We start from the raw sequence: 21,667 nt of genomic DNA on the forward strand, positions 1-21,667 counted from the left end.
TATCTTTTAAATTATTATTTTTATTTTTTTGTTTTTTTTGTCTAATATTTTTTTTTTGTTGAGACTTGAGAGCCGAATAATATTTGTTTATTATTTACCACCATTTATTTAATTAATTAATCTATTCTTCTTCTTTGTATTCTTTTTGATATTTTATTAGAATTTTAATATTTTATTTGTATTCTTCTTCTTTTAATATTTTCTTAAAGTTTCTAATTTTACCATTATTTAAATTTCTTATAAAAAAGCATAATAATTTAAGTTATTATTTTTATACCATATGTATTATTTTTAAAAACTACAAAATGATAATAAAAAATAGTTTTATTTACACAAAGTAAACACATTGATAATTAAATTAACATAATTTATTGACAAAATATGTCTAATAAATAAATATTTATTTAATAAATCTATTGCTAAAATATAAGTTAATAAAAATTATTTAAAAATTACTGATTATGACCTTAGTAATAAAATAAAACAAAAATATAATGTAGCAAAATAAAGATCATTAAGATTTAAGAAAAATATAAACATATTGCATCAAAAGTGATTGGTAAGCATAAAAAAAAGAAAGAAAAATATAAACATTTGACATATTCTTTGATTATGAAAATTATAAAAAGAAAAAGCATGTACAAGTTACTTGTATTACTTAAAGAAAAAGTTACTTAAATATAACTTTATTTAATCAGTTAATCATTTAATACATTATATTATTTAAGAAATAATTAAAATCTATGCATATATCATCGAGTACTTGAATTACACCTGTATTGCATTAATTAATTATAAAGACAATGATGATAAGATTACAAAATCAATTGAAGTTTTGATGATGTCATGTCTATTGTGTAATAGTTAAAGTTAAGAACTATAACTTTCTATGCTTGTCTTAATTTTTTACTTTGATTGCATGATTGTGTGTGAAATGCATTGTATCCTTAATGATTTTTATATCCAAACTAACCTTAGCACCGTTTGTGATTAAAAGGGCTTAGAATTAATTTAAAAAAAGCTTTGGATCTAGTCCTCATTTGTTTGCAATGAAAGAGAGCTAAAAAAAAGTGAATTGAACCGTGCAATGAGGTAAAACTCACATTGTTATACTCCACTTTGTTCAAAACTTTCATTTCAATTCACTTTCATTCGACTCTACCAAACACTATATTAAACATTTCAATTCACTTTCATTCGACTCTACCAAACACTATATTAAACTTGTTTTTGACATTCTAAAGTTTTGAAGTAATGGACAAATTAATCGATTAAAGAACATAATAATAAATTATATCGAAGTGTCTCTATTTTTGAATTTGAAATAGCTTTGCAACTAATCGATTAATCACTTAGTATAATTGATTATCTCAACTTGAATTAATTTGACAAGGCATCACACTTAATCGGTTATCTATGAAATAATCAACCATTTCATTCTTATTGAAACCTAGGTGGTCTCAAGAACAAAATAATTGATTATACTGAGTATTAATTGATTAACTTTGTTTTGGTCTTATATGTATGAACTTTCAAGCCTTTTCCAACAACTCTCTTCAATTCAATTTATAATTTTCTAAGTTTATGAGAAAGTGTGAGCTAGGAGAGTGCTTCAAAAGATTCATAATCATTCTTAAGATATCTCAACTTGAATCAAAATGGATAAAAATCATCTTGATGTCAAGGTAATCTTCATGGGTTGATAAAAAAGATAATGGTCTTATTTTCATATTTTTCACATATTAAGTCATATCTTTTTTAAATTTTTTTATTAACTTCCGGATCTTGAGAAAAATTCTCAAGATTTGGGTTAAGTAGTAGATTTCTACTTAGTAATCTTGCAGGTTTCAAGATTAGTTGTGCATATGTGGGTTGCATATTGCATGTGAATTTGTGTGTAATCAAAATTTTGATTTATTGTGAATCCAAACTTAGGATGCTGGATATAGATTACATGTTGTAATCGAACCAATATAAAAATTAGTATGCAATCTTCTCTCTATTCTTCATCTTTTACATTCTTGTCACAAGGGTTCTCATATATTTTAGGAAATTGAATTTGCTTAAAAAATTGGGTAAATCTAAAATTGAACCTTGAGATTAAAGGAATCTAAACAATAGCATCACCTACTAATCTCTTGATTCAAAATAACCTAGAATTTTTTTTTTACCAAAATGAGTTATTTCGCAGAACTAATTACCAAAATGAGTATTTTACAAAACTATTTATTTGTCATGAGTTTTTTTTTATCATTTAGGAGACGTCACACTGAGCGATGCCTGTGTGTTTTTTTGTCCTGTAACAAGAGGCGTTACCCTGATATACTTCATCATTGCCAAGTATTTAGTATCGGCCAAGTCGATGCTAAATTACCTATTTAATAACTAAATTTCATGTCACATTTTCATTCAATTTAGTGTAAGCTTATCCAATACTAAATACCTAGTAATAACGAGGCATACCAAAATGGTGCCTCTTGCTATAAGACACAAAAATATTACAAGGTATCAGGGTTACGCTTCTTGAATCTTACGTGACAAAAATACTCATGACAAATAAATAGTTTTGTATAACATCCACTTTGATAATTAGTTTTGCAAAATAATTTTGATAAAAAAGTCATGAATCGAACCTAAATGCAAGTTACCTTTCAAAAAGTCTATGAAATTTATTTTTGAAAAAGTTTTTAAATTAAGTGATTTTTTTCTTATTACTCCTATTCACCCCCTTTACAAGTAGTAATTTATCTAACACCAAGTTATTTTATTTTAATCGACAATTTTGAGTTTGAATCTAGATTATGCAAGAGATGAAAAATTCATTAATTCACGCACTTGGCAGTATTATTGATTTTGACCATGAAAACATTTCAAAGCAACAAAGAAGGTAATTTTTTTGGAGCTAGTGATTTCTTTCTTACAAGTTAATTACAATAAATAGCGCAACAAGCGTTCATGCAATTGCATGGACACAATAACAATTATTACTAGCTTTGAAGTTGCAGTACAGTATAGATGTAGAAAGTACTAAAAAAGGGTGATTGGCTCAACATGATCTATTTGTAATAGGAGCTAGGAAGAAGAAACCCAACGATCTCGAGGTGAATCTTAAGAATGAAAATATCATTACATTCACCAAAAATTTCATGAAAGTAAGAAGAGGTATGCCTTTGAATTTCATTTTCAGCATTTGTTTAAAGACAAGGAAGAAGGACAATCCAATAGTGATGACAATCTTTGTTGCTACTGCGATCAGAGTGAATGAGAAGGCTATTTTAGAGATAGAAGAATCTTTCCATTTGGCTTTCTTCAGTGGCGAGAAAAGATGTATAAAAGCTGCAGAAGCTACCAGAGCCATTGCTATAGAGTTTGTTACCATGAATGCTTTCAAGAGGCTCTTTGCCCCCAAAATAGGGCTACCTTTATGTTCACCATCTTGTATGGTACCTCCTAGTGGCGTAATCTCAACTACAAAGCTTACGGTTGCAATGAGTGTAACCACTAATAGATGAGACTCATTTGCTTCCTTAGTAAACACTAATGTTTGCTATTATAACTCAACAAAGATATGTATAATTATCCAACTATTTTATGGTGCATTTGGGTTTATGGTATGCAATAACACTCCTATAAATTGAATTATGTGAGTAATCACATGTGAAAATCCATAGAATGAATCTTATTTCAGTCTAAACTTCGACGAACTCTTTATATTTTAAAGAAATTTAAGTGTATTTTTTTTAGATGATGCTTAAATATCTTGATCTTTACAAAATTTGTAATTGGTCCCTTCAATTTTTATTTTTATTTTTGTCTAATTTCACTCCTTCTAAAGTTTTAACATGTTACTGTTCATCCGATATGTTAACTCTGTTAGTAAATTTGCTTACATATGGTATAAAGTTGAACACAAATTTTGTTTGAGGCTTTTATATCACAATTTAAAAAGAAAAAAAAATTAAGATGATAAATATATTTATTAAATATTTTATTTTAATTATACAAATTTATAAGTCATACAAATTTATTTATTAAATATATTTATTTTTGAATAACTACTTGCAAATAAAATGAGTTAAAAAAATACATTTGATAATAAACGTGAGAAATGATAGAATCAGGGGACAAAATATGAGAGTTGTGAATAGTTTAATTTAAACTCTTGCAACAGTGAACCAATCTTTTGTGTCTCATCTACATTTTGTACTTTATTTCAGTTTCAAACAAAGGGTGAAAGAAAATTAATTTCATTCTTCTATCCTCCTCATGGGTGTTCAAGACTCATTCTAGCCCAGTCCGAAGAGACTTTTGATGGGTTCAACTTTAAGAAATTAGACCAATGCATTTTGAGGATAGATGCAGGCTATATTTAAGGTTGTCCTAACCTGATCAAATCAAGACATTTAACAAATATTTTTATTTTTATTGTGATTATTTATTAGTTAGATCATACAATGTTTATATTTTTAAAAATATTTTAATTTTATTTTAATCATACAAATTTAATAAAATTTTAATGGGGTGGAATATTTAAGATGATAAATTATTTATATAATTAAATTAATTTAACTAATAAATAATTTATATAATTTAATAAAAGTGCACGTAACAAAAGGTTTAAATTGCACACACAGCACTTTTACCACTATTTTAAAGGCTTAATTGTACTTTAACCACTGTAAAATTCGATTTTTTTTTTAAAATAATGACAAAAATGTGCAAAAAACAAATTGAGTGACAAAATTAAAAAAATTATAAAAATAAAATATGCAATTAAGCCTTTAAGAATGTGTCTAGTCAATCTACAATGTCCTTCAGAAAAAAAAAAGTGAATATCCAATGTCGTGGGCCTCATTTTCTTGAATTTGGGCCGAAGGGCGAATAGTTTACCAAAATGAAACAATTGTGGGAGAGAAAATGAATTCATGAACAAAGTTGAAGGGAAAGAAATAAAAGTGGACAAAATTTAAAATTAGAATATTTTTGGGACTAATTTTATAATTTATGTATTTTACATATTTATCTATCTATTTAGAAAGTTCAAATATTTTTTTAGTCGTTAATGACTTTTAAAACAAAACAAGTGACTCAATTTAACTTATATGTTCTATTTGGATAAAGGATGATAAAAATAAAAGAGAAAGAAGTAGAAACAAATTTTTTAAAAGGTGTTATTTAATATAATATTTTGTGTGTGTATTTTTAGCATAGTAAATTAAAAGGAGACTAAAGTTTCTACGGATGCATAGTTGGATTACATCCATGTTTTATTCACACTATTTTAATATTTTTTAACTAAGCAAATTTGAGGGGAAAATTATTCAGTTTTCAGTTTTTTGTATGTATTGAAATAATTGAATTAAAAAATTTTAATTTTATTTTTACCAAACGAATTAAAAATGATAAGTTTTTCTTCAAAAATTCTATTTTCTAAAAATTTTCACTAAAAAGTTAGAAAATAAGCTATTTTTTAGTTGTTATGTTTTTTGAATACATTAATTTAAATGAACAATAATATTTCTTTTTATTTTTTTTTTATGATTTTCAACTTTATTTTCAATTTGTAAAAAACTAATTAAAGCGACTACTCCTAAATATATATTTTTTAAAATAAATGGGCTGTTAAAAGGGTGGATGTGGAACTAAACCCAAACTCTAATAATTCAAGCACTTAACCTAATCTTGAAAAAACAAGTCATTCACATATCTTACACACAGTGACAGTAAAGGATAATAGGAGAAAACTTTTTCAAACACAACCAAATCATATCTAAAATTATTAATTTATTTTAAAATGTTTAAAAAGGGATGGGAAACATTAGAAACTTTTCACAAGTATTAGTATACATATGTTGAATATGACATGTTATAATTTCTATTTATATGCGCAACCTTTATTTTTCTTTGACAATTCTTCTTGCGTTTTGTGTAAAAGCTAGCTTGGAACTAAGTTAATAAAGTTTTGAACTAAGACCACGTTTTTGTTCATATAGGCATATGGTCATAATTAAGTCGTCATAACTATATATATACAGACTGAGCAGTACATAAAATTCAACAATCTCCATCCATTTGGTACAAATTCACGTCACAATATGCACATAATTAACCGTTGATAGGGAAGAAAAACCATATCCCATTTGTCCAAGTGTGACTCTGAGGAGATATCTATTGGTTAGAAACTTTTGAAAGGCTTGATCTCATATCACTTACCTTTTTGGATTGTTTTCTCTCTAAAGAAATATCACAAATGCCTCTTCCATCCAATAAGAGTTTGCCATTTAAGATTTTGGATAAGCTATATCAGCTAAATGAACTGTAAAATGGAACACGGTTAGAATATCAAGTACTGCATGCAATGTAGGGACCAATAAAAGTGGTGTGTGGCCGTAGAATAAAACCTTCCAAACAACTGTCAAGTATATATAAGATATGTAAAAACTTGGTATTTCATCATGTTATTTTAGATTTGTCTTCTTTTAAAAAGAAAAACTAAATCAAACGAAATCTATAAAAAATGTATTTAATTTTAACCAGTAAATTTAAGAAAAATAATGTACTTTTAAAAAAGAAAGTTTACGAGAGTTTGTCTTCTTTTTCAGTCTTTATTTTAAGTTTCAAAATCTACGAATATATTATTTAACTAATTTTAATTTAAAAGTGATTTTTAAATTTTAAAAAAAGCTTATTTTATCAAATAACTTTTACTTTAAATTTAAAGTTCATTATTTTTATCTTTAAAATAAATTTTAATTAAAGAAATGAAAACAAACACTATCTATGTCTTATTACTTAACGATTTTTAATCTATGCTTTTTATAGACTTTCATTTCTTCCTCCTTTTGGCTATACATGTTCATTTATTTGTACTTTACTACATTTTTTTTTATGTTGGGGAAAATAAAAGAGGCTAATTAGTGCGTAAAAGTCGTTTATATACGTATATCAAATAATTAATATCACATCTAATTCTCTTACTTTATAATTTCTTTAAGTACATGTTTAATAATACGATTGTAATTTTCTTTTGATGTGCTGAGCCATGTGTTCAATAGTAATGATGATAAATAATTAAATTTTATCTAAAAAATCTCACCATATACATACATTATTTTAATGAAGCTTAGATTCATGAGTCTTATAATATGATAACAATATTATCTTGAATATCTTTATTATTAGGCCGAGGGGTACACTTTACATAATTGTATTTCAAAAGTATTTCTTCAAGAGTAAACAAAAGCTATCACAGATGAAAAAACATTTTAAAAAAATTATTTGACCTTCATGTACGAGTGCTTTCTAAATTAAATAATTGACTATATAGAGGTGCCTTCTAAATTCTCCTATATTATTTCAGCTTGCTTTCTTTCTTATTTTCCCCAGTCGCTCACGAAAATCTCCTATTCTAATATCTTGTGCAGTTTTGGCAATCAACATGTATTAGTGAGGGTGTGACTGTGATTACTTTGATTTTTGAAACTAAAACAATACCAAACAAAAACCCTCTGGTAACGTGAAGTAATAGTTTTTTTGGTACTGAAAGAAAAAAGATAGCCATGTATTTATTTAGTTTATTACAACTAACTATATTTCAATTTGATGTAAGTGCCCCCTCATTAAAATGGACCTGTGTAACCATCAACCTCTAGTTCGCTCTTTTCACCATTTGTCTCTCTGTCTCTGACTTGGCAATATTTGAAATTTTGTGGTTCTCATTTCCCTTAGTACAACACTAGATGTGGACCCAAAAATATCTCAGACATTGAAACTAAGGATAGCCACATAATTCAAGCCATTTTCCACGTCACCTCCTCAATGGAATAGCATAAGAAAATAAGTTAACAAACATATCTACTGGAATCCCATAGTCCTACGTGGAAGACCCACATTGGTCAGAAAAGCAGAGAAAGAATCTAACCCATTTAGTGGATTATAGGGGTGCCAAGTGTACCAAACAAAATCTGAAAGCCCCAATGAGATAGTAGCAATAGATAGGCCAAGATAAGAACCCCAACCACTTGAAGCCCATATAAATAAACCCCCACACAACTTCACTGAATCACTCACAACTCCATAACACAAGGCAGAAAGCAAGCTCATCCTAGAGTTTTAAAAATGGCAGCAGCCTCCTCCATGGCTCTCTCTTCCCCATCCTTGGCTGGCAAGGCCGTGAAGCTGGGCCCATCAGCCCCCGAAGTCGGGAGGGTCAGCATGAGGAAGACCGTCACCAAGCAGGCCTCCTCCGGAAGCCCATGGTACGGCCCAGACCGCGTCAAGTACTTGGGCCCATTCTCTGGCGAGCCCCCGTCCTACCTCACTGGCGAGTTCCCAGGTGACTACGGCTGGGACACTGCTGGGCTTTCGGCCGACCCAGAAACCTTCGCCAGAAACCGTGAGCTCGAAGTGATCCACTCCAGGTGGGCCATGCTCGGGGCCTTGGGCTGCGTCTTCCCCGAACTATTGTCCCGCAACGGGGTCAAGTTTGGAGAAGCTGTGTGGTTCAAGGCCGGGTCCCAGATCTTCAGCGAGGGTGGGCTGGACTACTTGGGCAACCCAAGCCTTGTCCACGCCCAGAGCATCCTCGCCATCTGGGCCACCCAAGTTATCCTAATGGGTGCTGTTGAGGGTTATCGTATTGCTGGTGGGCCCCTCGGTGAGGTCACTGACCCAATCTACCCTGGTGGCAGCTTTGACCCATTGGGCCTTGCTGATGACCCAGAGGCTTTTGCTGAGCTTAAGGTGAAGGAACTCAAGAACGGGAGATTGGCCATGTTCTCTATGTTTGGGTTCTTTGTTCAGGCCATTGTCACCGGTAAGGGTCCATTGGAGAACCTTGCTGATCACCTTGCGGACCCAGTCAACAACAATGCCTGGGCCTACGCCACCAACTTCGTCCCCGGCAAGTGAGCATGAAAGAAAAGGATGACTTGTGGACTTTGAAGAGTTTTTAGATTTGTGTTTGGTGAAGTATATGTTATTGCAATGTACTTCAGATAATGTGAATTATCTTGTGTATCCGAATCCAACTTAATGTTACTTGCTTTTTACAAAAACTCAAGTGTCAATTTGTTCTCTCATTTTACACTTCTATGCTTATGACACCAAATTGAACTCTAATTCTACTAAAACATGTTTCCCTTCTCTCGTACAAATACTAATAATCACACAAAAGGAAAGAAACAAATGGACAACAAAGTTCGACCATTATAATCAGTGTCATAGCATTTCAATTTCTTCTCCTCACTAAAGCAGGTACAAATATGTAATTGTAATTTCAACATCGTAACATGTTCTTAATGGAGTCTGAATTCTGAAGTTTGATGCTCACTCAGGTTAAAAGCAGGTTATAAAATTAGACTAAATTTTACAACCAGAAATAGAATCTAAGATACATGAAAGCACTTTGGGTTCTCCCATCTTCCTTCAATACAATGGAAGCCAGAATTGTCCCTCCCAATACAGCAGTGAACCTCCTCAAGCAGTCCTGTCCGTTTCCCAAAAATTTCCAACCCATCAAGACCCTTCTCAAACAGATCACATCACTCCCTTTAATTGGGGCAACACCCAATTTTCTTATTACTCTTCAGCTTAGTTGTTTTATTTTATGATATTCTTCTTTCTAGTTGTTAAATGCAAATGCAATCAGTTTGTTGAAATTGCATCATGTGGTCTACAAAAACAGCCGTACAGTGACAACTTCTATTAATAAGTGAAGCTTAAATCTGAAACTGGAACTTGTCGAGAAAAGAATTTAAAAAATATATATTTTTAATTTAAATTTCTAATTATATTTAACTGGAATTTATTATTGAACATGATAGAAACTTTAGAGCCTTTATGAATACAGAAAACTTGGAAGGTTCTTTCATGCTTCCGGGAAAAAGAGTGGCAAATTCCATTGTATACTAAACGTGAAAGAGTAGGATATATAGAGCAAGTGTTAGAAGAAGAGTAAACCAATAAATGCCAACTTCAGGTTGAGGAGGCTGGCTTTTGTGGATTGTGAATATTGTAACTTTTTGTTTATAGTTTTGCTAGTTTGCTTTATTTCTTAAAAGATTATGATTGCATGCTGTACTTTGTAATTTCCCTGGTTTCCACCGTGCAATTTTATTGATGAATAGATAAAGTATATTTGCATTTAACCCAAGAGTGAGGAGGGGGAGTGAAAAAGAAAAAGCATGCAACAATGGACAATGAATTCTATATTACATGGCTGTGAAGGAAAGCTGATAATTACCATACATTTATTGGAAAACATAACATGGATACAATAAGGCTTTGCTGTTGTTAAAGACAATAGTGATGAGGTAATTGGAAAGCATTTAATATTTCTTCTTTTGAATAAGCAGCTCCAATGATTGATTGGTGGTGTTTATCATTTAACAAGATAGTGTTGTTTGAAGCTTCACAAGGGAAGATAACACCTCATTCATATTTGGTTGATGTTCAGGATCCGGGAGGGTGCAACACAAGGATAACTTAATGAGCTCTGGACACTTCTTCAATGCCAACATTCCAGGTCAACAAAGGGTCTACAATATTGGCAAGTTGTTTTATTCCATTTGCAAGGGCTTTTTCCACTACTTCACGCAAAGTGATTGGCAAACCATCCTCTTCTGAGAGTCCTGTCGGTCTTCTTTTTGTTAGAAACTCCATTACTATGATACCGAAGCTGAACACATCTGCTTTAGTTGTTACTTTCCTCATGTAGGAAAATTCTGAAAATTACACAGCAAAAATATCCTGTTTAGAGAGTGGAATTTATAAAAAAATTTGGGTATGCTAAGTCAATAAGCTAGAGGACTGCAAACAAAGTTATATTTGATATTTAGAAAAACTTGGGTATGCATCATACGCAAAAAGTTTAGCTATCTGATTTTGGGCACAAACTTTAGATGTGGGAAAATATATTATCTTTACTATCAAAAGGGGTAGTGTTCTCCATGTTTCTGTGAATCTATCAGCAAATGTTTCTTCCCATTCCTTACTTACAAGTTAGTTAGTAAAAGTCACTAGTAGCAAAACCTGATGGAAAGCTCGCACAGTAAACTCATGGTTGGTTGAAACTAAAGGAAATGATAGTCAGTGTACGGGATATGCTGAATATGGTAATTCAGTCCCAATAGCTTTGCTTCATGTCTGGTACAATCAATTAATACTAATCCAGTGTGAATTGTAACCAATGCCTCTTTTCTATTAAACTTTGAAAACGTAACAAGTCTTTTTAAAAAAATGAGGGGGTGAAGGATGGGGGGAGGTCATAGCTGTAGCGTCGGCTATATTGATAACTAAATGTTTTCAAGCAACAAAATAAGAAGTTATGTAATCATGCAAGTCTTGATGATGATACCTTCTCTGAATAGAACAATCAAATATGGGCTCATATGCATTGAATAAAAACAGCAAATAGACAAACACACGTTCAACTCTTGAACTCTTCTTAATGCTACTTACTCTGATTAGAACAATTTAAGATGCAGGATATACTCACCATACAAATCAACAAGAACTAAAATATTCATTTGATTTGCAAGTCTATCATGAACATAACTGTGATGAAAATATATTATGCATTGAAGATATGAGATTAGCAAAATAGGAAAGGCTTATACCTGGTGCCATATAGCCAACTGTCCCTTGCAAAACTGCTAATGAGGAAAGGGTACTACCATCCTGCAGATGAAGACCAAGTATTCGAGCTGTCCCAAAGTCACTGAGATGAGCTTCCCACTCTCCCTCTAAAAGGAAGTTAGAAGGCTTTTTAAATCACAGTGCACAATGGGAAAATCATAACCAGAGTGCAAATAATCCAATGCACTAGCAATAGAAATGAAAATACAAACTCTTTCGGATAATATCCACCTGGAGATTACAGACTGATCTACTCCTTTGTCGTGTATGATCCTATTCAAATTCCCATTCTCCATGTACTCTTGAACCAAAGCCTTCATTTTCCCACTCTCCCAGGCATATCCAAGTACCTTGACCAAATTCCTATGTCTCATCTGGCTCAAGGTGTTGGCTTCTCTCTTGAACATCTTGTCAGTATTTGCAGAGAATTGTTGCAAGTTCAATTTTCTTACGGCTACAACCTGGCCATCTTCCATTTGACCCTTGTAAACTGTGCTCAAACTGCTAGTACCAACGATGCTGTCTGCACTGAAAAAACCAGTGGCAATCTCCAACTCCTTTGGGTTGAACTTTTTAAGTGTCAATGCCGAATTGTAGTCTGGTCCATGATTTACACTAGCATTCTATTTCTTTAGAATTACAGAGTTTGGTACCTCTATTGAGAATTAGAATCACCAACACTAGTAATAGAAGTATAGCAAGTGATCCAAGTGCAGCAATAATAGATATGCATTTCTTGGATAGTGAATGTTTTGCCTCTTTACATGGCCATAGGAAATTTTCTCCACAAAGATCCTGGTTTCCCATCATACTAGATGCATTAATGTGTGCAAATATTCCAGTCTTAGGTACAGGACCTTCAAGTTGATTGAAGGAAAGGTTGAGATGCACCAAGCTGGAAAGGTTGGCAAAGCCTTCAGGAATTCCCTTCAAGTCATTCTGAGAAAGATCTAGGGAACTAAGACGATCAAGTTCTGCCAATGTTCCAAGGATTTTACCTTCTAAATGATATCTTGAGAGGTTCAAGCTTTCAAGCAAGTCCATATGACTAAAAGCTTTTGCAGGAATAGGACCTGAAATATTGTTTCCTGAAAAATCAAGATTGGAAAGATTTCTGCACCCAGTAAGTGTTTTGGGACTGAAACCTGCAAGATTATTGTCTGAAATGTCAATAGCTTGTATCATTTCCAACATGCCCAACTCAGTTGGAACATTTCCAACCAACTGGTTATAAGAAAGGTTAAGATAGATCTGCATGTCTTGGAAGCATGCAATGACATATCTGGGAATTGATAATGTGATCTGGTTGTGAGAGAGTCCAAAACTAAAAGCTGATTAAGCTGCCCCATGCTTCGTGGAATGGACCCGTTAAGTTTGTTGCCATGAAGATTAGGAGTGAAAGCATCTTAAGCTTTGAGATAGAATCAGGTATTTGACCAAGCAACTTGTTTTGATGCAGCAAAAGTTTGGTAAGGTCTTTTAATTCAAAGAGTTTATCAGGTATTGTACCTTCTAATAGATTGTCATGTAGACTAAGCCCCTGAAGGCGAGAAAGTTTGGACAGTTCTGGAGGAATTTGACCTGAAAACTTATTTTCAGAAAGGGATAAAGTGACGAGTTCATTCAAGTTTCCAATCTCTGGTGGAATTGATCCAATGAAAGAATTTACATTCAGCTGCAGGCGTATGAGTTTAGACAGGTTCTGGATACCTGATTTTATCAATCCACTGAAGTTGTTCATTGCCAAACTTAGACTGATAAGATTCGAGCAGTTATGGAGGTCATCTGGAATTTCCCTCGTCATATTGTTGGATCCAAGAGACAGGAAAGTAAGATTAGGAAACCTTGAAAAACCCTCAGGAATTTTTCCACTTAAAGCATTAACAGACATGGTAACATTTACTAGACTAGTACAATTGGCAATGCTAGTGGGAATGGATCCATGAAAGAAGTTGTCGCCCAAAATAAGAGACTTTAAATTATGAAGATCACCCAAGTTTGAAGGAAGTTCACCCGAAAGAAGATTCTGGCTCATTAACAGATATGTCAAGTTTGTTATTGATGAAGGGATCTTCCCAGTAAATGCATTTGAATGCAGGGTTAGAACTTGTAAGGAACTTAGAGATCCAATCTCAGAAGATATTGTTCCCTCCAATATATTCTGAGAGTCCTAAATGTGTTAACGATTTCATCTGGAAAATGGAAGATGGAATGGTGGAATTCAAGTTATTGCGATATAACCTCAGAGTCTCCAACTGAACTAAATTTCCTAGCTCAGGAGGAATACTTCCAATAAACTGATTTTCATATAACTCAAGGTTTAAAAGCTTGCTACACTTAGCAACCTCGGAGGGGATTTTCCCACTCAAGGAATTTTGGAACAATAGAAGGTATTCTAAATTTGTCAGATTTCCAATCTCTCTAGGTATTACACCGGATAACTTGTTTTGGCTAAAATTAAGAGCTCGCAAAGCTCCTAATTGACCTATGGAAAGAGGTATAGACCCTACCAAGTTATTTCCATAACCTAAAATATGTGTAGCATTAACTAGATTCCCAATGTTTGATGGGATTCTGCCAGTAAGGTTGTTGAAAGTAAAAGCAATTCCCAACAAATAAGTGTAGTTGAATATGCTGTCAGGGAGGCTTCCATTCAAGAAGTTGTAACCTAAATCCAAATACTGCAGGCTTTTAAGGTGTCCTAATTCAGGAGGAATAGGACCTGAGAGAGAATTTCCAAAAAGAGATAGTTGAGAAAGGTGAGTGCAAAGACTGAGCTGAGCAGGAATGTAGCCAGTGAATGAGTTTGAAGTTAAATCAAGAACTTGAAGGCCAGAAATGTTTCCAAGAAAAGGAGAAATCTCCCCTTGGAGCTGAAGACTAACCAGGGAAACTGAAAAGACATGATTTGAAGATGGATCACATGCAATGCCAGACCAGTTGCAGTGGTGGTGGCTGTCAACCCAATCTGCAAGAGCCCCATTTGGGTCAGCTGTGATGGAGTTCTTGAAAGCTTTCAAAGCTTGAATTTCAACATCAAAGCCTGTTTCAGCATGGGAAACTATGGATACAATGGAAAGTACTACTATGACTGTAGTTAAACTAATCTTTTATTATTCGTGTGAACCCATAGTGTTAAACTTCATAGAAAAAAGACCACAAAAATTATGCATATTATTATGATTTATAATATATCTTTTATTATTTAAATTTACAAAAATCTATGCTAGTAAATGCCCACTTGTCCAAACACACATCCAATCCAATTGAATGTAACTTGTTTTCTAACATGATTCAAGTGTTATTTTGTTTTAATATTAAAAAAGAAAAAGTCACATTTATCTATAGTATATGAATTCATATTAAATTATTCAAAATCATATTAGAATACATTGTTTTATATAATTACATGTTTAATTTCACCTTAAAAAGTAATTCTAGGTTCAAACTATATTTGAGTTGAAATAACTTTTCATAATTTTCTTATTCAATCAAAAATTGCTTTCTAAATATAAATTCCATAATTTCAAAATAGTTTTAACCAAAATCAATTACTTTAAAATTCAATTTTACAATGGACTTCCAAGACACACTAATGTTCTAGGGTAAATGAAGATGTGATAACCAATATCCCAATACTTTCTTTCTATCTAGTATATACTGCACCCCACTGCTGCATCGTTGACAATATTATATTAACCATATAAAGGAAAGAAACAAATGGACAACAAAATTCGACCATTATCAGTGTCATCGCATTCCAATTTCTTCTCCTCACTAAAACAGGTACTATGCGTATATGAAGTTTTAATTTCAACATCGTAACATGTTCTTAATGGATTGTGAATTCTGAAGTTTGATGCTCGTTCAGGTTGAAAAAAGGTTAAAATTAGACCAAACTTTACAACCAGCAATAGAATCTCAGATACAAGAAAGCACTTTGGGTTCTCCCATCTTCCTTCAATCCAGTGGTAGCCAGATTTGTCCCTCCCAAGATAGCAGTGAACCTCCTCAAGCATTCCTCTCAGTTTCCCAAGAATTTCCAACAATCAATCAAGACCCTTCTCATTCTCAAACAGATCACATCACTTCTGCAAATGAAGCTGAAGACAATGATGATGATGATGACATTGAACAGTTAATGCAGCTCTTGGGGTTATCAGAGGTAAAAGAACAAAGGGATGGTGATTTTGATGAAGGTGATTCATGCCACTGTGACGGTGGCTTTTATGCAAAAATTGTTGGTGTGGAAGGGCCAAAGTGTAGGAAAGAGGTGCTGAGGTTAGATGGGTGGATCAACCACTTTATGAATGGTGGTGGGGAGGAGAAGCAAGAGCCTTTGAGATTGGCACACCTGCTTTTGGGGAAATCTGCTTTTGTTTCTGATGGTGCTTTTGGAGAATTGGATTTCCCTTCAACCATTCAAGAATTTCTTCATACTGATCCTCCCACTGATTGAGGCAAATCCCTATTTTGTTATTACTCTTTAGCTTTGTTGTTTTATTTTATGATATTCTTCTTTCTAATTGTTATATGCAAGTGCAACTATCTAGAAACTTTAGAGCCTTTATGACTAATACAAAACTTGGGAGATTCTTTCATCATGGCCCTAGGAATATTGGGCAATTAATGTTACATCACATAGTTGTGAAGGAAGGCTGATAATTTCCATACATTTTTAAAAACCCAAGTCCCCTGCTAATTTGTCATCTATTACTAAAAGATTGTGTGCATTTCATCATAATTGGAAAATACATTAAGACTTTGCTGTTGTTAAAGGCAACAGTAATGTGGCAATTGGGAGTCATTTGATTTTTCTTCTCTAGAAAGAGCAGCTCCAAGGATTGATTATCATTTAACAAGACAGTGTTGTTTGAAGCTTCACAAGGGCAGATAAAACCTCATTTGTGTTGGGTCGATGTTCAGGATCAGGGAGGGTGCAGCACAGGGATAGCTTAAAGAGCTCTGCCAACACTTCATCATGTTCTTTTGTAACATTCCAGGTCAACAAAGGGTCCACAATATTGACAAATTGTTCTATTCCATTTGCAAGGGCTTTTGCTACTACTTCACGCAAAGTGATTGGCAAACCTTCCTCTTCTGAGAGCCCTGTTGGCCTTCTTTTTGTTAGAAACTCCATTACTATGATACCAAAGCTGAACACATCCGCTTTAGTGGTTACTTTCCTCATGTAAGCAAATTCTGAGAATTACACAGCAGAAATATCTTGTTTAGAGTGTGAAATTTATATAATAAAAACTTACGGTGTACAAAGTTAATAAGCTAAGAGGATTGGAAACAAAAAGTTATATTTGATATTTTTTTTTAAAAAAACTTGGGTATGTATAGTAACCAAAAATTAGTTATCGCTTTGGACACAGACTATGGAGAAGGGAAAAATGTTTATCTGCAGTATTTAAATGGGTACAGTTCTCCATGCTTCTGTGAATCTAATAACAAATATTTCTGCATATTCCTTACAAGTCAATGTTAATGTTTTCAAGCAACAATTCAGCAAGTCTTCGTGATGCTGCTACCTTCATCGAATAGAACAATCAAATTTGGGCTCATATGCATTGAATAAAAACAGAAAATAGATACTACACACGTTTAATACTTGAGCTCTTCATTATGATACTTTCACTGATTAGAACAATTTAAGATGCAGGATTTACTCACCATACAAATCAACAAGAACTAAAATATTCATTTGAATTGCAAGTCTGTCATGAACGTAACTGTGATGAAAATATATTATGCATTGAAGATAAGAGATTAGCAAAATACGAAAGGCTTATACCTGGTGCCATATAACCAACTGTGCCTTGCAAAGCTGCTGATGAGGAAAGGGTACTACCAGCCTGCTCATGAAGACCAAGTATTCGTGCTGTCCCAAAGTCACTGACATGAGCTTCCCACTCTCTGTCTAAAAGGATGTTAGAAGGCTTTATATCACAGTGTACAATGGGAAAATCATAACCAGAGTGCAAATAATCCAATGCACTAGCAATAGAAATGAAAACTCGGACTCTTTCAGATAATGTCCACCTAGAGATCACAGACTGATCTACCCCTTTTCCATGTATGATGTTCTCCAAGTTCCCATTCTCCATGTACTCTAGAACCAAAGCCTTCATTTTCCCACTCTCCCAGGCATATCCAAGTACCTTGACCAAATTCCTATGTCTCATCTGGCTCAAGGTGTTGGCTTCTCTCTTGAAGATCTTGTCAGTTTTGGCAGAGAATTGTTGCAAATTCAATCTTTTTATGGCTACAACCCGGCCATCTTCCATTTGACCCTTGTAAACTGTGCTCAAACTGCTAGCACCTATGATGCTGTCTGCACTGAAAAAACCAGTGGCAATCTCCAACTCGTTTGGATTGAACCTTTTAAGTGTCAATGCTGAATTGTAGTCTGGTCCATGATTCACACTAGCATCTCTTTCTTTAGAATTGCAGAATTTGGTGCCTCGATTGAGAACTAGAATCAGCAAAAGTAGAAGCATAGCAAGAGATCCAAGTGAAGCAATAATAGATATGCTCTTCTTGGACAGCGAATGTTTTGTCTCTCTGCATGGTGGTAGGAACTTAGCTCCACAAAGATCCCGGTTTCCCACAATACTAGATGCATTGATGTGTGCAAATATTCCAGTTTTTGGTACATGACCTTCAAGTTGATTGAATGAAAGGTTGAGATGCACCAAGTTGGAAAGATTGGCAAAGCCCTCAGGAATAGTTCCCTTCAAGTCATTCTGAGAAAGATCTAGGGAACTAAGACGATCAAGCTCTGCCAATATTTCAGGGATTTCACCTTTTAAATGATTTCTTGAGAGGTTCAAGCTTTCAAGCAAGTCCATGTGACTAAAAGCTTCTGCAGGAATAGGACCTGAAATATTGTTTCCTGAAAAATCAAGATTGAAAAGATTTCTGCACCCAGCAAGTGTTTTGGGAATGAAACCCGAAAGATTATTGTTTGAAATATCAATAGCTTGTATCATTCCCAACATGCCCAACTCAGTTGGAACATTTCCAACCAAGTGGTTGTAAGAAAGGTTGAGATACATCTGAATGTCTTTGAAGTGTGCAATGACATCTCCAGGAATTATTCCTGTGAGCTGGTTGTGAGAGAGATCCAATGCTAAAAGATGGTTAAGCTTTCCCATGCTTCTTGGAATGGACCCATTAAGTTTGTTGCCATGAAGGTCTAAGTATGAAAGCATCTCAAGCTTTGAGAGAGAATCAGGTATTTGACCAACCAACTTATTTTGATGCAGCAAAAGTTCTGTTAGTTCTTTTAATTCAGAGAGCTTATCAGGTATTGTACCTTGTAGTTCATTGTCATAGAGAGAGATCCCCTGAAGGTGAGAAAGTTTGGAAAGTTCTGGAGGAATTTGACCTGAAAACGTATTTTCAGAAAGGGATAAAGTGACGAGTTGATTCAAGTTTCCGATCTCTGGTGGAATTGGTCCTATGAAAGAATTTCCATTCAGCTGCAGGCGTATGAGTTTAGAGAGATTCTGGATATCTGATTTTATCAATCCACTGAAGTTGTTCATTGCCAAACTTAGAGTGCTAAGATTTGAGCAGTTATAGAGGTCATTTGGGATTTCCCCAGTCATTTTGTTGGATGTAAGAGACAGGAAAGTAAGATTAGGCGACCTTGAAAAACCCTCAGGAATTTTCCCAGTTAAAGCATTAAAAGACAAACTTACATTTACTAGACTAGTAATATTGGTAATGCTAGAGGGAATGGATCCATGAAAGCAGTTGGAGTTCAAAACAAGAAACTTCAAATCATGAAGCGCACCCAAGTTTGAAGGAAGTTCACCTGAGAGGAGATTCTGGCTCATTGACAGATATGTCAAGTTTGTCAAGTTTGTTATTGACGAAGGGATCTTCCCAGTAAACTTATTTAAGTGCAGGGTTAGAACTTGCAAGGAGTTCATAGATCCAATCTCTGAAGATATTGTTCCCTCTAAGTTATTCTGTGAGAGGCCTAAATTTGTTAATGATTTCAACTGGAATATGGAAGATGGAATGGTGGAATTCAAGTTATTCCGATGTAACTTCAATGTCCCTAACTGAACTAAATTTCCTAGCTCAGGAGGAATACTTCCAACAAGCTTATTATCGGATAACTCAAGGCTTAAAAGTTTGCTACACTTACCTAGCTCTGAAGGAACTTTCCCACTCAATGAATTTTGGAACAATTCAAGGTATTCTAAATTTGTCAGATTTCCAATCTCTCGAGGTATTACACCTGATAACTTGTTCTGGCTAAAATCAAGAGCTCGCAAAGCGGCTAATTGACCTACGGAAAGAGGTATAGACCCTACCAAGCTATTTCCAAAACCTGCAATCTGTATAAGGTTAACTGGATTCCCAATGTTTGCTGGGATTCTGCCAGTAAGGTTGTTGAAATTAAAAGCAATACCCAACAAAGAAGTGCAGTTGAATATGCTGTCAGGGAGGCTTCCATTCAAGAAGTTGTTACCTAAGTCTAAATACTGCAGGCTTTTAAGATTTCCTAATTCAGGAGGGATAGGACCTGATAAAGAATTGTCAACAAGAATCAGTTGAGTAAGTTGAGTGCAAAGACTGAGCTGAGAAGGAATGTAGCCAGAGAATGAGTTTGAAGTTACATCAAAAACCTGAAGGCCAGAAATGTTTCCAAGGAAAGGTGAAATCTCCCCTTGGAGCTGAAGACTAACCAGGGAAATTGAAATGACATGATTTGAAGGTGGATCACATGCAATGCCAGACCAGTTGCAGTGGTGGTGACTGTCAACCCAATCTGCAAGAGCCCCATTTGGGTCAGCAGTGATGGAGTTTTTGAAAGCTTTCAAAGCTTGAATTTCAACATCCAAGCTTGTTTCAGCATGGGAAACTATGGATGCAATGGAAAGGACTATGCCTATAGTCAAACTAATCTTTAGGGACAACATCACTGTGTGGAATATGGTAGAATATTCAATGGCAGTTTGCTGATATAAAAACTGAAGTGAGTGTAACCTTTATATACTAGTTAATTTTCATTCATCCACCAATAATTTCAAAAGGCATGGCCCCCCATTTGTGACAGAGAGTGTTCAGTGACATGTAGTCAAGTCAAACATTAGCAGGGATTAATGTTACGTAGAACACAAACAGTGATTGTTTGGACAAGGACTCGATATCTTAAATTTGACTTACGAGGTCATCACGGTATAACGAAACAGGTTGCATCTTCTACCGATTGAGACACTACATAGAACACGCCATGTCAAATATAAATATATACGTATCCTCTAAGGTTTAAAAGAAAGATAGTGCACATGGTAGATATATACAATATGGCTATCCATAGAAAATAAAAATGTATTAATTAAGGAGTTGAGCGTGACTACTGGAGCTAATGGTGTGTATTATAAAAGCTAGAAATCGGCCATGAGAAGCAAAAAGTGAGAATGCATATCGGTAAACGCGGTTTGCAGCAAGTTGTGTGATAAAGCCAAAGAAGCAAGTTGGTAATAATAGATAATTAATAGCATAGTGCCATGCAAGTTGCGCAAAATAACGGCCAAAAACAATATTTTAAATGTGAAGCTGTGATATTGGGTTCAGACGTGTGGATTTAGCTTACTATAGCGCGTTTGATTTCTTGTTTCGGATGTGATTATCGTAAACTAATAGTTACAGCTTCCACATCCTAACTGTGATTCTTTCGTCTCAACGATTTTGCAAACATTATATGATTCAAGGGGCCGGGTTATATATATCAGCATATGGTAATTAAAGTTCAGTTTTATTGACTCGTGAAAAACTCTTACATGCACAACAATTAAATTCTAAGCTGTTAATCAGTATTTATAACCCCTACCAAAGTGTATCTGTTTTGTGTATTCTTTAGTTTAGCACAAAGACGAAGCTGAACATATTCTTTACTGGCCATGCCACAACATTGGACTCTGGATATAGCTGGTCAGCGAGATCATTTTATTTAAACTTATTTATTAAAATAAATACTTATTTTAACCAAATAAGTAATTTT

The 21,667-nt window shown here is 33.9% G+C and overlaps 3 protein-coding genes and 1 pseudogene across 3 annotated transcripts; 2 read left to right on the forward strand and 2 right to left on the reverse strand.

Annotated features, from left to right (window-relative positions):
* Positions 1-7,998: 7,998 nt before the first annotated feature.
* LOC114412655 (chlorophyll a-b binding protein 3, chloroplastic-like) lies at positions 7,999-9,061 on the forward strand. The gene has a single exon (XM_028376627.1). It carries the CDS (start codon positions 8,119-8,121, stop codon positions 8,908-8,910), a length of 792 nt encoding a protein of 263 aa, XP_028232428.1. The 5' UTR covers positions 7,999-8,118; the 3' UTR covers positions 8,911-9,061.
* A 1,161-nt stretch (positions 9,062-10,222) lies between these two features.
* LOC114411333 lies at positions 10,223-15,316 on the reverse strand (annotated as a pseudogene).
* LOC114412657 lies at positions 15,294-16,272 on the forward strand. The gene is made up of 2 exons (XM_028376629.1): positions 15,294-15,423; positions 15,509-16,272. The coding sequence occupies exons 1-2, from the start codon at positions 15,358-15,360 to the stop codon at positions 16,094-16,096; spliced, it is 654 nt and encodes a 217-aa protein (XP_028232430.1). The 5' UTR covers positions 15,294-15,357; the 3' UTR covers positions 16,097-16,272.
* LOC114412656 (LRR receptor-like serine/threonine-protein kinase FLS2) lies at positions 16,212-20,681 on the reverse strand. Its single transcript, XM_028376628.1, has 2 exons — positions 17,438-20,681; positions 16,212-16,839 (listed from the first exon to the last, which is right to left on the reverse strand). The coding sequence occupies exons 1-2, from the start codon at positions 20,580-20,582 to the stop codon at positions 16,493-16,495; spliced, it is 3,492 nt and encodes a 1,163-aa protein (XP_028232429.1). The 5' UTR covers positions 20,583-20,681; the 3' UTR covers positions 16,212-16,492.
* Between the last annotated feature and the right edge of the window lie 986 nt (positions 20,682-21,667).

The sequence above is a fragment of the Glycine soja genome, chromosome 5 (assembly GCF_004193775.1).
Source record: "Glycine soja cultivar W05 chromosome 5, ASM419377v2, whole genome shotgun sequence".
Lineage (NCBI taxonomy): Eukaryota > Viridiplantae > Streptophyta > Magnoliopsida > Fabales > Fabaceae > Glycine > Glycine soja.

Bases quoted from the DNA above. Each gene is read 5' to 3' on its own strand.
- LOC114412655 (XM_028376627.1), top strand. From the start codon at position 8,119: ATGGCAGCAGCCTCCTCCATGGCTCTCTCTTCCCCATCCTTGGCTGGC.
- LOC114412657 (XM_028376629.1), top strand. From the start codon at position 15,358: ATGGACAACAAAATTCGACCATTATCAGTGTCATCGCATTCCAATTTC. The intron at 15,424-15,508 runs GTACTATGCGTA...ATGCTCGTTCAG, and splicing joins TCTTCTCCTCACTAAAACAG to GTTGAAAAAAGGTTAAAATT.
- LOC114412656 (XM_028376628.1), bottom strand. From the start codon at position 20,582: ATGTTGTCCCTAAAGATTAGTTTGACTATAGGCATAGTCCTTTCCATT. The intron at 16,840-17,437 runs GTATAAGCCTTT...TGTAATTCTCAG, and splicing joins AGTTGGTTATATGGCACCAG to AATTTGCTTACATGAGGAAA.